This window comes from Lipotes vexillifer, unplaced genomic scaffold (assembly GCF_000442215.2).
Source record: "Lipotes vexillifer unplaced genomic scaffold, Lipotes_vexillifer_v1.1 scaffold448, whole genome shotgun sequence".
Taxonomy (NCBI): Eukaryota; Metazoa; Chordata; class Mammalia; order Artiodactyla; family Lipotidae; genus Lipotes; species Lipotes vexillifer.
Genome location: NW_006787097.1, coordinates 2,080,139 through 2,094,017, shown reverse-complemented (window position 1 = coordinate 2,094,017; position 13,879 = coordinate 2,080,139). Strand labels below are relative to the sequence as shown.

The 13,879-nt window shown below is 33.4% G+C and overlaps 1 protein-coding gene across 1 annotated transcript in view; it reads right to left on the bottom strand.

Annotated features, from left to right (window-relative positions):
- Positions 1-13,879, bottom strand: part of EPHA6 (EPH receptor A6) — an 894,187-nt gene that overhangs the window by 352,870 nt on the left and 527,438 nt on the right. Inside the window, exon 6 of the mRNA XM_007459872.1 lies at positions 11,178-11,302. Coding sequence (XP_007459934.1) covers positions 11,178-11,302 — 125 coding nt within the window. The remainder of the gene's footprint in view (positions 1-11,177; positions 11,303-13,879) is intronic.

The following is a 13,879-nucleotide window of genomic DNA, read 5'->3' as shown; positions in this document are numbered from 1 at the left end:
CTTTCCCAGGAGCAAATGAATGATTTACATTTAAAAGTCTCAGTTAATCTATTCCTCATAATAGCTTATGTGGTTGTTATCATTTCTCTCCTAACAGATGAAGAAGTCTTAAGGAAATAAAACTCGTTGCCTATGGTCACAAAGCTAACTGGTTTCAAAGCCTGAATTCTAACCCAGGTCTGTCCAAATCCACTATGACTAGATAGAATATTTATTATTGTGTAAAATATTTTGTTTCACAAATATCAATGTGAATTGACTAAAAAGCCACCAAAAGTTAAAAAAGCAACAGAAGAAAAATGAAATAAGCAACAGTCCAGTCACTTTTAACGTTCCATCAATATCTAAATATATTTTTATCACAGTTTCTTATTAAGTTGCCAGCTGGAGGTTAAAATCTAAGTGGTAATCATGAAGTAGGTAGGTGTCTCTCAATTAGCTAGCAGCTAATTAACTTGTCTTAAAATGAATTAATATAAGTAGAGTGTACTCAGTAAACTACTATTTGTTAACATTATTTTTGTTTTTTCATAATCCAAGTTAAGTATTAACACCAAAATGTTTTTCTCTACCTTCATTCAAGATTGGGAAAGTAGTTTTAAGGACTAGAAATGTGCAAATATTTTAGCTTCTAACTCATTTTTGTTTTCCTAATTCATCCAACAAAATCAAATCTTGGCCTTGCAATAAATAAGGGTTCTCTAGCTCCAGAAGAACAGGTTTCCTAATACTGGACACACTATAATCTTGGATGTTAATCATTCCCTCCAGCAATAAAAAAATAAAAATCTGCAAATCAAGTCAGGCAGCAGAGGCACACAGAAGCTTACATATTTCTTAAATAAAAAGTTGGGGGCGTCCCTGGTGGCGCAGTGGTTGAGAGTCCGCCTGCCGATGCAGGGAACACGGGTTCGTGCCCCGGTCTGGGAAGATCCCACATGCCGCGGAGCGGCTGGGCCCGTGAGCCATGGCCGCTGAGCCTGCGCGTCCGGAGCCTGTGCCCCGCAACGGGAAAGGCCACAACAGTGAGAGGCCCGCGTACCGGAAAAAAAAAAAAAAAAAAAAGTTGGATTTTCTTTAAAATACTGCAATATTTTGAAATCTATGGGGTCTAATAAAAACCATGCTTAAAAATGCAGTTTAAAAACATATACACACCTTTCACAGAAGTATTTATTGGAATGAACTATACAAGGAGGAAACCCCACCAAATTCCTGAGAAAAGTTGCTAGCTCTACCTTACCCTCTGTATGGTCCATATTTATTTCCTCTATTAGCATTTGCTAATAAATCCCTGAAGGAAAATGGGGCTAAACAATGCATTCTGTAAACAGCCACCTCGTATTCTATAGGAAATCTCGCAAGATAACTTCACATGATTTATCATACAATTACAGGCTTTAAAATCTTCAGAAGAAATGAATGCATCTTTGTTCAGTTTATAGATTTCCTCATTAAGTGCAAGATGAAAAAAGTAGTAGTACAGTATCAGAAGAGAAAAAAGTCAATTTATGAATTGGTAATTATGTTTGTACTTGTAGCCCCAAATTTTAATTGTTTAAGGAATAGGCAAAAATATGGTTGTGTTTTTAACTGCACTTGAAAGAGCAAAACTTACATTTCTCCCAAGGGAGTACGACTCAGTCAACACTTTAACAAGGCCAGTGATCAGGGGAAACTTGCTAAGGGTTAGATAACATAATCTACCAGAGTTGCAATTCTTAGCTTCAAATTTATATTAGATTTGCCTACAGGCATTATACAGTAGTATTTACCCTTTCATCATTTTAGGATAGAAAGTTAGATATCTGACTCATACATTTGGCTTTCTGAAGTAATAACATTATATTTACATTTTACATTAATGGAAGATCAGTTCTTTGAAGGCTGAATGCAGTCTGAATTCAAGTCAATATCACACTCAAATAATTGGTGCCTGTCTATGGGATTTTTGTTTGTCTGATTTTCACCAAACTAGATCAGAAATTTAGAGGAAGTTTGAATTTATGTCCTTGTTACTTCCCAGAAAAATTTTTTCTGAAGGAATGAAACTATAATGGAAAAATGCTAATTTTGCATACTCCAAGGCTATCCTGATTCTGGTGGACACAAACCTAGACACTTTCCTAGAGTAGTTTCTAGTAGTCTGTCCCACCATCTGCCCCTACTTAAAGGGACATTTGTGATCCTCTTAGAATTTGGTATTGTGAGTTCTATAACCTCTACTCCAAGCTGTATGTTCCATTGTATTATTTCTTCCCTCCAAACAATAATTTTTAAGAGGAGGTAGAAATTTATAGGAGTAGTAATTAATCTTTTTAAAATAGCCTTATATTTTTATCTTTTCTTAGAAATGCAAAACTTGGTTGTAAATATATAGATTTCCAGATTGCTGAAGAAATTGAATTACTCTTTCACCCTTAAGATTTTTATATACTTTCCTGTAATTTTCTAATATCTCATATTTTCATTGGAAACATCAAATCTCTCATTCCTTCATTACTCTTACTTGATAATTTCTTATCAGCTTGCATAACAAAGCCAGACACAATAAAATAATAATAAGCTTACGCAATCATGGAATTTCAGAATTGGAAAATAATCTAGTTTACCCTAACCTCATCAAAAAAGAGATGAAGACATGGAATTCATTAAAGTGATGATGAAGCAGTTTAAGAAAAGTCTGACCAGGAATATCAAAGCAACTGATTATGACTTCAGGATGTGAAATTGAATTAAAATGTTATGAAATTTAGAGCTGATTGAAATATAGCAAGTCGGCAGAAGTGTGATTAATGAGCAGCCTTAGCTAGTATTACAACATCAGCGCTAAGACTGCACTTCTGGTGACTACATACCACCAAAAGAATCCAGGCCCTTTGAGCACAGTGAAGTGGGTATTGTTTTATTCTTGAAAACCAAAACATAAACTTTGATACTTATTATGCTTATAACCTCCATTTCGGTCTATAAATTTAGATATATTCTAAAGTTTTAAATGAAGTATATTTACTTAGTTCTACCAATTTTACTTTTTCCTCTTTTGGATGTATCAAATCTTTGACATACTAAATCTAGCTTCTGTAATTTTAAACAAATCCATTTTTCAAATCAAACAAAAGGTAGTATGACTCTTATGAAACAGAAGACAATTTAAAGCTAGAGGAGTCAGTAGACATTTGTAATTTTCATATGCGTGCAAACCTTATACTAGATGTGTAGTGCAAATATCTTTCAATTTCTTTCTATTCAGATACGTTCAAACCATACAGATGCTGCGGTTGATGCAGTGCTGGCACCAGTCCCAGGTTTGCAACCACGAAAATCTCTGCTCCGGGCACTGTGGGGACTCCCTGGGCTCACTAAACCAGACAGGCTTCTACATAGAGTGGTGTTTGCTACACAACACGGAAATTGGCAATGAAATCTCTGTAATGAGTGTGTATATCAGTGAATTCCCTTGCCATCCATTTTTTATCAGGTAATGTTGTTTTAATTAGTACCAAATGCTCATATCTAATTTCTCTGTGGTGGACATGGCAACAAATAAGAATTATGAAAAGAAAGGAAAAAAGAGAACACAAAACTTTTATTTAGCAGCTCAGGAATTTGCTGATTCCATTAGAAACAACTCAGTTGTATCTGAAACTGACTCGGTCCCTTATTTACTGCATTTTGCTTCGGATTAATATTTTAGGTTCAAATATCACACAAGACACATAACATCTACAGAGATTCTAGCCAGTTATAAAGATGGTTCAATATTTAAGTTCACATGTATGTTTAGAGGGTTGTGGTTATTCTCCCTCTATCCACACCTTTAAAGTGAGGTAATGGAGAAGTGGTGCCTCTAGAGACTTAGAGCTTCAAGTGTGGTCCTGGGAGAGGCAGTGCTAGCCTTCCCTGTGAGCTGTTTCAAATGTAAACCCTCATCCCACCTCCTTTAAGCCACCTCTGGTTAACTGAATCAGAACCTGCATTTCAACAAGTTCCTCCTGTGATCCAGGGAATCCATATGCCCTTTCCTCAACCACACTTTTCTTAGTTCCTATATGAAAACCATGTTTCAATTTACATGCAAGTTTACATTTACATTACAAAATGTACACATTAGATGGTCATTGTGGAAGGAGGATGCAGAGAATAAATGAGATATGTTTTTGTACCTAAACAGTGGATAGAGGTAAGAGTAGCATTTGTGGAAGCGAACAGAAAATTCTCTTTCACTTTTGGGCAAACACCTAAGTGAAGGAAATACAACAGAAGAAAATAAGAAATGTATATTGACAATTTTATAAGGAAGGAGAGAAGGATTTTTTTCTTTTTCAGTTGATTATTTCTACAATAGTTTCTTCATGTATTTTTAATCAAATAAAGATGCAGATGTACTGCTTATATATTTTAGGAAAAAAGTAGTATTTATTGATTTGTTATCTTGGGGGAAAAACTACCCTGAGAAAGTAGAATAAGAGGGGAGAGAAGGAAGAAAGAGACATTGTGCAAAGTTTGTTTTTGAGAAGTATGAGATTTTTACAAAAGATACCAATGATTCAACCTCCTATCGAAAGAGACTACTTTAAGTCATCCCTGAGCGATGAAAATATTTCCCATAATGAAAAGCTTCCCACAAATCTCTTCACCTTTTTTTTTTAAACAATACAGTGTTTTCATGGCATGAAATTACATCTTTTATATAATCCTCGTAGATACTCAATTCTACAATTGGTAGAGTAGGTGAAACAATGGGAAGTTAAATTCAGAATTTTATAATTATTGACCATCTGTATATAAGAAATGTTTCCTTTCTTATATGAAATTTCTTAAGCAAAATCTAAAAACTGCTGACTGGTAAAAAAAAAAATTAATGAGAGAATTGTAAGGAAAAGACTTTACCATTTACAGATCTTTAAATATTGGATGTAAGAATGATGAACTATTATGGAGGATTCATGTTTGCAAAATGAGCTACCAGTTGGTAATTAGTGGAGCTGTACAACACCATGGTGAGGTAGGTATATTTTATTGCTGCCATTTTATAGATGCAAAATGGGCAGCAGAGAGTAATGAAAGGAACCTAGAAAATCAGCATCAGCAGAAAGCACTGACTTTTCTGAGACATCCAATTGTGATGCAAGTAGGTGTTAACAACCACTTATTGCCTGGGTTATTTTGGTGAAGTTACTTAGGTTTCTTGTGCCTTAGTTTCTTCATCTGTAAAATGGGAAGGGTAATAGTACTTATTACAAAGCGTTGTTATTGGAATTGAATTGCTTAATACATAAAAAACATTTTTAAAAGTATCTGGCATATAATTGGCCAACTATCGTTGCCTATGAATTATGAGCTATGTGCCTTTCTGAGTGCTAAGGATATGAACGTGGACAAAAGAAATCCCTGCCCTCATGTGCTTACATTCTATTTATTAACAGAGCATTGTCTCAGCTGATGGATATCAGTGTGTGTCCTTCTTATGAACAGGTAGAAACAGGAAGTTCTCGGGGCTTGCTTTCTTTTTTTTCTTAATTGTTAGGGGTAATTTCACAGTGGTTGGTAAGTTGTTTCAATTTCTTCTGAATGAGTTCTGAACAAAGGGAGGATTTGATTATTTTCTTTAGAATTTGACTGAAAGCAAACAGTGGTGTTAGGCACTGACTCAAGGTTGGGTGACAAAGACAAACAAGAGATGATCTCCTTTATTCAGGGCCTTCCAAACTAGTGAGGGAGTCAGATACACACATAAATGACTCTAATCAAGACTGTCTTTGATAAATATAATAAAAGAACAAAGAAGCAAGAGAAAGAAAAGTGCTATGGGCAGAGAAACAAAGGAGAAGAAAAATTAAAAATGTGAAAACAAAGGGTAAAGAAAGGAGGTAGGAGCAGAGCTAAGGGAATGGTGTATTTGATGTTCAATGAGAGTTTTGATATTTAGTGACTGCAAGAGGGTCTGCAACATGTCGAAGGTGGAGACCGAGTGGTTGGGGACAGATGATGTCTTATTGACTTATTGAAATAACTTTCTAAGCCCAAGATGGAACCGCTCCCATCCGGAGTGCCAAGTCAGCAAACCAAAACTTTGATAATTTTGTGTCTCTGTAAAAGCTCTGCTGGATCAAAAACTCAGTATATCCACAGATGGCCAAGAAGCACATGAAAAGCTGCTCAACATCACTAATTATTAGAGAAATGCATATTAAAACTACAATGAGGCACCACCTCACACCAGTCAGAATGGCCATCATTAAAAAGTCTACAAATAACAAATGCTGGAGAGGGTATGGAAAAACAGAACCCTCCTACACTGTTGGTGGGAATGGAAGTTGGTGCAGCCATTATGGAAATCAGTATGGAGGCTCCTCAGAAAACTAAAAATAGAATTACCATGTGATCCAGCCATCCCACTCCTGGGCATATATCCAGAGAAAACTATAATTCAAAAAGATACATGCACCCCTATGTTCATAGCAGCACTATTCACAATAGCCAAAACATGGAAACAACCTAAATGTCCATTGACAGATGAATGGATAAAGAAGATGTGGTACATATATACAATGGAATATTACTTAGCCATAAAAAGAACGAAATAATGCCATTTGTAGCAACATGGATGCAACTAGAGATTATCATACTAAGTGAAGTAAGTCAGAAAGAGAAAGACAAATACCATATGATGTCACTTACATATGGAATCTAAAATATGACACAAATGTCATATTTCTGCTATCTATGAAGCAGAAACAGACTTACAGACATAGAGAACAGATTTGTGGTTGCCAAGGGGGGCTGGTGGGGGAGGGATGGACTGGGAGTTTGGGGTTAGTAGATGCAAACTACTACACATAGAACGGATGGACAACAAGGTCCTACTGTAAAGCACAGGGAACTATATTAAATGTCCTGGGATAAACCATACAGAAAACAACACAAAAAAATTGTATATATATGTATAACTGAGTCACTTTGCTGTACAGCAGAATTAACACAACACTGTAAATCAAATATACTTCAATTAAAAAAAAAACACACAGTATATCCAGTTACCCAGTCCCCAAATGCCAAGCCAGCTCTGGGCTCTATACTTCTTTCCTTGTTCATTCTCACCCTAAACAAGGTTGACTGTGTGGCTCCAGCCAATCAGATATTTTCTCTTTTTCTCTCCCTTGTTCTTTATTCCTTGTGCTATAAAAGCTCCCTGCCTTCCGGCCCATTTGGCACTTCCTTGAAAGGAGACCATCCACTTCATGAAGTGTTATATAAAGTGTGTATCACCTAAATTGTCTTCATGGTTTTTAACAGTTCCCTCATTAAGAGGAGGCTCTGCTCTGAAGAAAAGCATTGTTAGTAAGTAAATACAAAATATAAACTTTTTTGGTAACATGCGTGACTTTCTTCATTATTTTAAGTGACTTTTCATATTCAAACTATATTCATGTGAGTTTAAAAAAATAAAACACTTTTTAAGTATGAAAAGAGAAAAGTAACCAAGAATTGGGGGAGTATAATTAACTGAATAGAGAGTATCTAATTAATTATAACCCACAAGCAATATATTTTCTTCTTCATAGCCCTCTCATCACACACACACACACATAGAAACAAAAGACAATCATAGTAGGGTTTTAATTTTTATATATAACTATGATGTGAAGATTATTCCCTGTGGTGATGTATTTTTTAAAATGTGTGTATGTATTTAATTTTAGCATACATAAATTCTTTGAAAGACAGTATAACATATCTATATAACTGTACAAACACAAACATAGCAGCATTTGGAAACAGCTAAAAATGGAAGAGATTATCTTTCTGGATCTTTATTTTACAGATGAGAAAACACGCCTAAGAAAGTTAAGGTCTGAGCCAAACTCAAATTTTTGAACATTTACGCCAATGCCTTTTTCTAAGCAAAGGTCACTGGTAACAACAATATGTGTTTGACCTCAGATATTTGTAGACACTTCACATTCTAAGCAGCTTAACTACTCTCCTGATTTACAGAATAATGATCCTAACACAATAACTTAATAAAACAGCATGAATTCCTCAGAGAATGGAGGAATATTGATCATTTGTGTATTAATTAAGTTTAGCAATATACTATATCTTTGATTGAAAGGAAATGTAAAGTTTAAATGCCATAAATTAAAGACTGAGGCACCAATATTAAAGACTGAGGAGACTATGGATATCATAATGAGCCAAGGAGTAAAATTCTCTCCTAGTTCTCTGAGCATTGAGGTGCTTTAGTTATTAGTTGGTGAGCCATGAGATCTACTTGGCTCACCTTTAACTGTTCCTGCTCCCACCCACTAGCTTCTATGTGTTTTGCATTTAAAGGCTTGTACCTGCCATCTACTTTAGACACCTAAACTTGGGCAACTGGAGCCACAACGGAGAACCAGATGTGCCTATGACTTTTTCCTGAATACCACATGTATATGTCCATTCAGGCCTGTGGTCAATGACTGACTGGAGCCTGAGTATGGAAGCTCAGCTTCTTTGTCTCCATACGATGAACTCTGAGACACAATTTAGACTCCAGAGCTCCCCTGCTCACTCTGAGTTTGATTTGCATCTTCCTTCATAGTCCTGCCTCCCCATTGTCTTACCAGTTCTCCTGGGAGCGTTCTTCATTAACCACTTACACACAAATTCCCATCTCAGGGTCTGCCTTTGGGCAACTTGATCTAGGACAGCTACCAAAGCTATTTAGGATCTATCCATCCACCCATCCATCCATCCATATTTATCTATATTTGCTACCTCGCTCTCTCTCTTACTTCCATCTATGTACTTCCACCCCTTATCCCATTCTAACCCAATAGGTAACACCTAAAACAGCGTATTTCCATTCCATATTCTGTATGTTAATATAACCACACAAAAATATACATATATGGAGGAATATTTGTGTTCCCAAAATAGGATCATTTGTGCATGTACTGCTTTGTATTTTGCTTTTCCTACTGAATTATATTTAGATCCCTAATAAAGAAATAAGCACTTTTAACTAAGAGTTCTGTTGTAGGTTGCCCTACTTATAAGCTTTATAAAAATAATTCTTGGGAGGAGAAACCGTGTTATAGATATAGATATATAAAAGGTACAGTAAGAATCTGAAGTCATAGTTGGGAAAAGTTTTAATGCTGTCAGTCATTTTATGCTTTCTCTCAGAGGTCTGATATTCTAACATCTTAATTGATTGCCTACACATTATGTATTTATGTATGAAGATATCATATATTTTATTTAGTTTGTACATAATACCCATGCTATTGTGCTCTGATTCTATATTGTACTATATAATATGCCAAATATTTCCCTAATGCTTTCTTAAATTATATTTAATATTGACTTCATACACTCTTCATCTTCAGGTCTGTTCATAATTAGTCTTTACAATCCACTAGAAGAGTTGATATCTTTATTTCCATTTTATAAATGTGAAGTCTGAGACATAGGGAGATTAATAGACTTTTTCCTGACCATAAGCATAATGAGAGTCAGAGTCAGTACATGAATTAGGAATCCTTTGCTTCCAACTCCATGTTTAATCCATTAGCACTGGATCACTTCCATTTTCTTATAAAATAAACTCCTTCGTAACATTATTTATTCTATCATTCAAACATGGATATTATGTCAATAACCATCTTTCAGAATATTATTAACTTATAAAGTTTTGACTGGATGAATGTGGTTCTCTTTTTATGGAATCGGTGTAGTTTTTCTTTAATTGGAAATATTGCAAGTTATTTTCATCTTCAAACATATGAAGTAAAAATGATAATAGAATAAGGATTTTCTGCGTATGAAATATAACCTTTATAAAACACAGAGAAATATTTTTATTCTGAAAAGTTGCTTAAAAATATGTGTGCATTGCTTTTTAAATACTCTGAATTTTTGAGTACATGAAGATATATTTAAAAGAGTGGATGGAAAATACGTATATTTTTGTGACAGGATGTTACGGGTTGTAACATTTGAAAGAATAGCCCAACAGGATTTCTGAGCACATGCTGGCTAGACCAATGTGCAGAATCTATAAGCCAATTAAACTGAGTCAATTCCTCCTTTCTTAGACTATGGATTTATCCATGCCAGTTAATAATAATGATAGTTTTCATTGACTACATAATTCTGAAATTACTAGATACAGCCATGCTACTGAGTTACTTCTCCCCTTTTCAAAATTACATTTGCTCAGAAGCAGCAGAATAGAAAAATAAAGACTTCTATTTCTCTTCTTGCCCTATGTTTCTCCATAGGAAACCTAAATTTATTTGTTATGTTCCTTTGTTTCTAGTGAGTTACAGAAACACAAATTCTTTCTTATTTTAATATACCACTGGGAATTATATATAATTTTTACATTATAATTTTTTAAATGTAATGCTCACTTTATCAATATTCCAGGGTAGTATCAGCCCAATGGGAAATATTATCAGAATTGACTATATGTTCTGCCATAATATCTATAGGACAATATCATAATAGTGAGGGATGGAGGGAAAAGCATAAAGAAAGAATGTATGTGAATACCATAAAACTAAGTAAGTATATAATTTGGGAAAATATAGTAAGAACAATTTTAAATGACAGAAATGGAAATTAAGGTTAAAAGTTGATTTATTAACCATATTTATCTTGCTAACATAAAATAAATCAGCTGACCTGAATGTAAAGAAAATTTTTAATTCATCAGCTATTTCCATTTAAACCTTAAATCATACTTTCCAAATTTTAGCAGACTGTAACTTTAAACTCATTGGAAAAGGATATGGCCTACACGAAATTGCTTTAGATTATGGTAATTCCATTTTACTATTTCTTCCCAAGTGAGTTTTAGAAAAAATGTTATGTCAATTAAACTGTAAGTTGAAGGAGTTACAACTTCTTACTCTATTGTAAAACTCCCTAGAGTAAGTGAAGGTAGAGATGAACATCTTGTGTCTTCTACTTTAATCTGACATAAAACAAGACAAATTAATTAAGAAAGTATAAGCACAATAGTATATTGGAGAGTATTCAAAGACATAGTAGGTATGAAGTTAGGCCGAAAAAGAATAGCTTTTAAAGTAAAATAATATTGTATAACAACATGTTTAGTATATACATATATGCATATATATGTATACGTAGATTTTTAGGAAGCTCCAAATAAGACCTACTTTCTCATAGTACTTGATCTCGTAGTCCAGTATGGGTCCACTGGAAAAAGCAGGTGCTTGCCATGATATGGCAATGCTATTTTGGGATGCCCAGTCCTTCCTTACCATACCTATCAGGGAAGGTGCTGAAAGGAAAGAAAATAACTGAGAATTAATTGGCAGGAATCATTCTCCATAATCCTTTCTTTAATATTTTGTCTTCTAAGGAAAACATAATTCTTGTTGAAGAGGACATTAGTTATTGATGTCAGAGTAATATGATAGGATCTCCTTTATTCAATCCAAATAAAATATTAAAATATATTTAGAAACATTATTAAGGAACATAGGAAAGACTCAGATAGTCCACGAATAAGGACCAGAACTCATCATCTCTGGTTTTGTTAGAGGAAAACAATTTTTCTTAAACTGGCTTTGGTTTGGGGCTACAACTTGAAGTACAATAGACTTGACTTCTATATTTAATCAAATCTAAGTCTGCTATAGAAAATCCTCTGCAATTACAAGATCATTTATAGACTTTCCTTCAAGACTTGGTACTTTATAAAGTCTTAGTACTTTATAGAAGCTTATATCACAAACTTCTTAACTACAGTAAATTTTTGCTTATCAATGTGAGGATTATTTCTTTTGCATGGTTTCTATGACATTTGAATAAAACTGAAATATTTAATTTCTGAAGTTCATTTTCACAATCATGTCTATCTTCTTTTTCTATATAACATTGTTTTAACAATCCAATCCTAACCTAAAATAATCTTGTGTTAAACTTCAAAATTTACCTAGAATGTATATAATGCAGGTTCTTTTATCTAACAAAATACTTCTCATTTTTAAATATCCTAATTACTTATAAAAGGAGTTTTTTACATAGAAGTTAAAACTCAATCTTAAAAAATACAAATTAAATATACTGAGATACCATTTCTCATCTATTAGATTGGCAAAAAATCCAAAAATTTGACACAGGCTCTGGGCTAGGCTATGGGGAAAAGCACTTTAATACATTGTTGGTGTAAAGGCAAAATGGCACAATCCTTATAAAGGGAAATTTAACAATTTAAGGCAAATTATATATTCATTTATGCTTTGGCTTTTGGGACTCTATCTGAAAGAAACACTGCAGAAATACAAAGTGACATATTTATAAGACTACTCACTGAGATTTATTTGTAAAGACTGGAAACAATTTAAATGCCCATCAATAAGGGACTGATTGAAAAAACTACACTACATCCACCAGAGAATTATGAAATTGTAAAAAGGAATTGTGACCATATATAAATACTAGAATGGAGTTATTTCAGGATATATTTTTAAGTGAAGAAAGTGAGATGGAGAAAAATGTATAAAAAACAATGTAAGGATAAATCTAGAATAAAAACGAATAATAATGGTTACCCTTAGAGGGTGGGAGGCAATAGGATGGACACTACAGGGTGAGAAGCAAAACATCTCTGCATATATCTTCCCCTGAAGATTTACTTTGGAACCCTGTATATATTTTAAATAATTAAAAAACAAACTAACATTTAAAAGAGGAATCTCAAAAAATCAGTAGAGAGAAACCTGTGTATTGAGTTGAAAGGATAGCCTTCAAGAGGAACTACTTAAAATGACATTAAAACACAGTAACTTAACATACATACCAATAGAACATATTTTAAGTACTAAAAAATCCTGCAAAAATTATTAAACTGCTTTTAGTAATGATATTGTTAGTGGTACTACTTGTATTGTAATTCTGAATATGTGTGTGTGTGTGTGTGTGTGTGTGTGTGTGTATTGAGGGATAGATCAAATGAGTAATTTTGTTGGTGTTATTGAGAACTAGGATTTTTTTACTATGGGAAAAAAGGAGATACAGATGCCAGACCAATGAAGGTAAGTAAAAACCCTATACTAGTAAACTCAAATTAGAAGTTTCATTATGAACTCATGATATCTTTCCAGTTCATTTTCAGAAATCCATTCAAATGTACCAATTGCAGTTGAAAATAGGATTTGAAAAAATTGATTCTCTATGATCAAGATGAAAATTCTTTAAATTTATAAGTAAGACTCAAGTATTAAATGTGGTAATTTACTTCCCAATGTTGACTTTGTATCTTAAGGATAAACTATTCAGTACTTTCTTAAATTTGTGAGAATGACAAGTTTGGCTCTCCTAAGGAATTAAGCACTTTAGAAAGTATATTTAAAACTCTTTCCAGCTGTTCAGTGACAGCAGTATTGCTGGATTAAGATATATTCTTAAAATGAGCGATAATTATAGAAATTTATAAGAAATAGAAGTTTGTGCCATAAGCTAAAATAGAAATGGGTAATATGGTAAATAAGAAAGTGTTCTGATAATTCACTATTTAAATTGAGTCATATTCACTGCTAATAAATTACCATTAATAAATTTATCCCTGTTGAAAAATGCATTAATGTTCTTGAATTATAGTATAATAGTGTATTAAATGGTGCTTTATGGAAAAATTATAACTTTAAAGTGAATAAAACAAATTAGAAGTTGATTAAAGTATATCAGTTTCTTACAACTTTTGAAAATGTCCTTTTCATGTATACAAACTTATAGTTTATTTTTCAGTTTAATGTACAATATCACAAAGCAATATTATCAGTGTATTACTTTTTGCCTCATAATTATTTAGCACTCAAGGTCAAATGATATAATCCTTGCAAACTTATAAGAA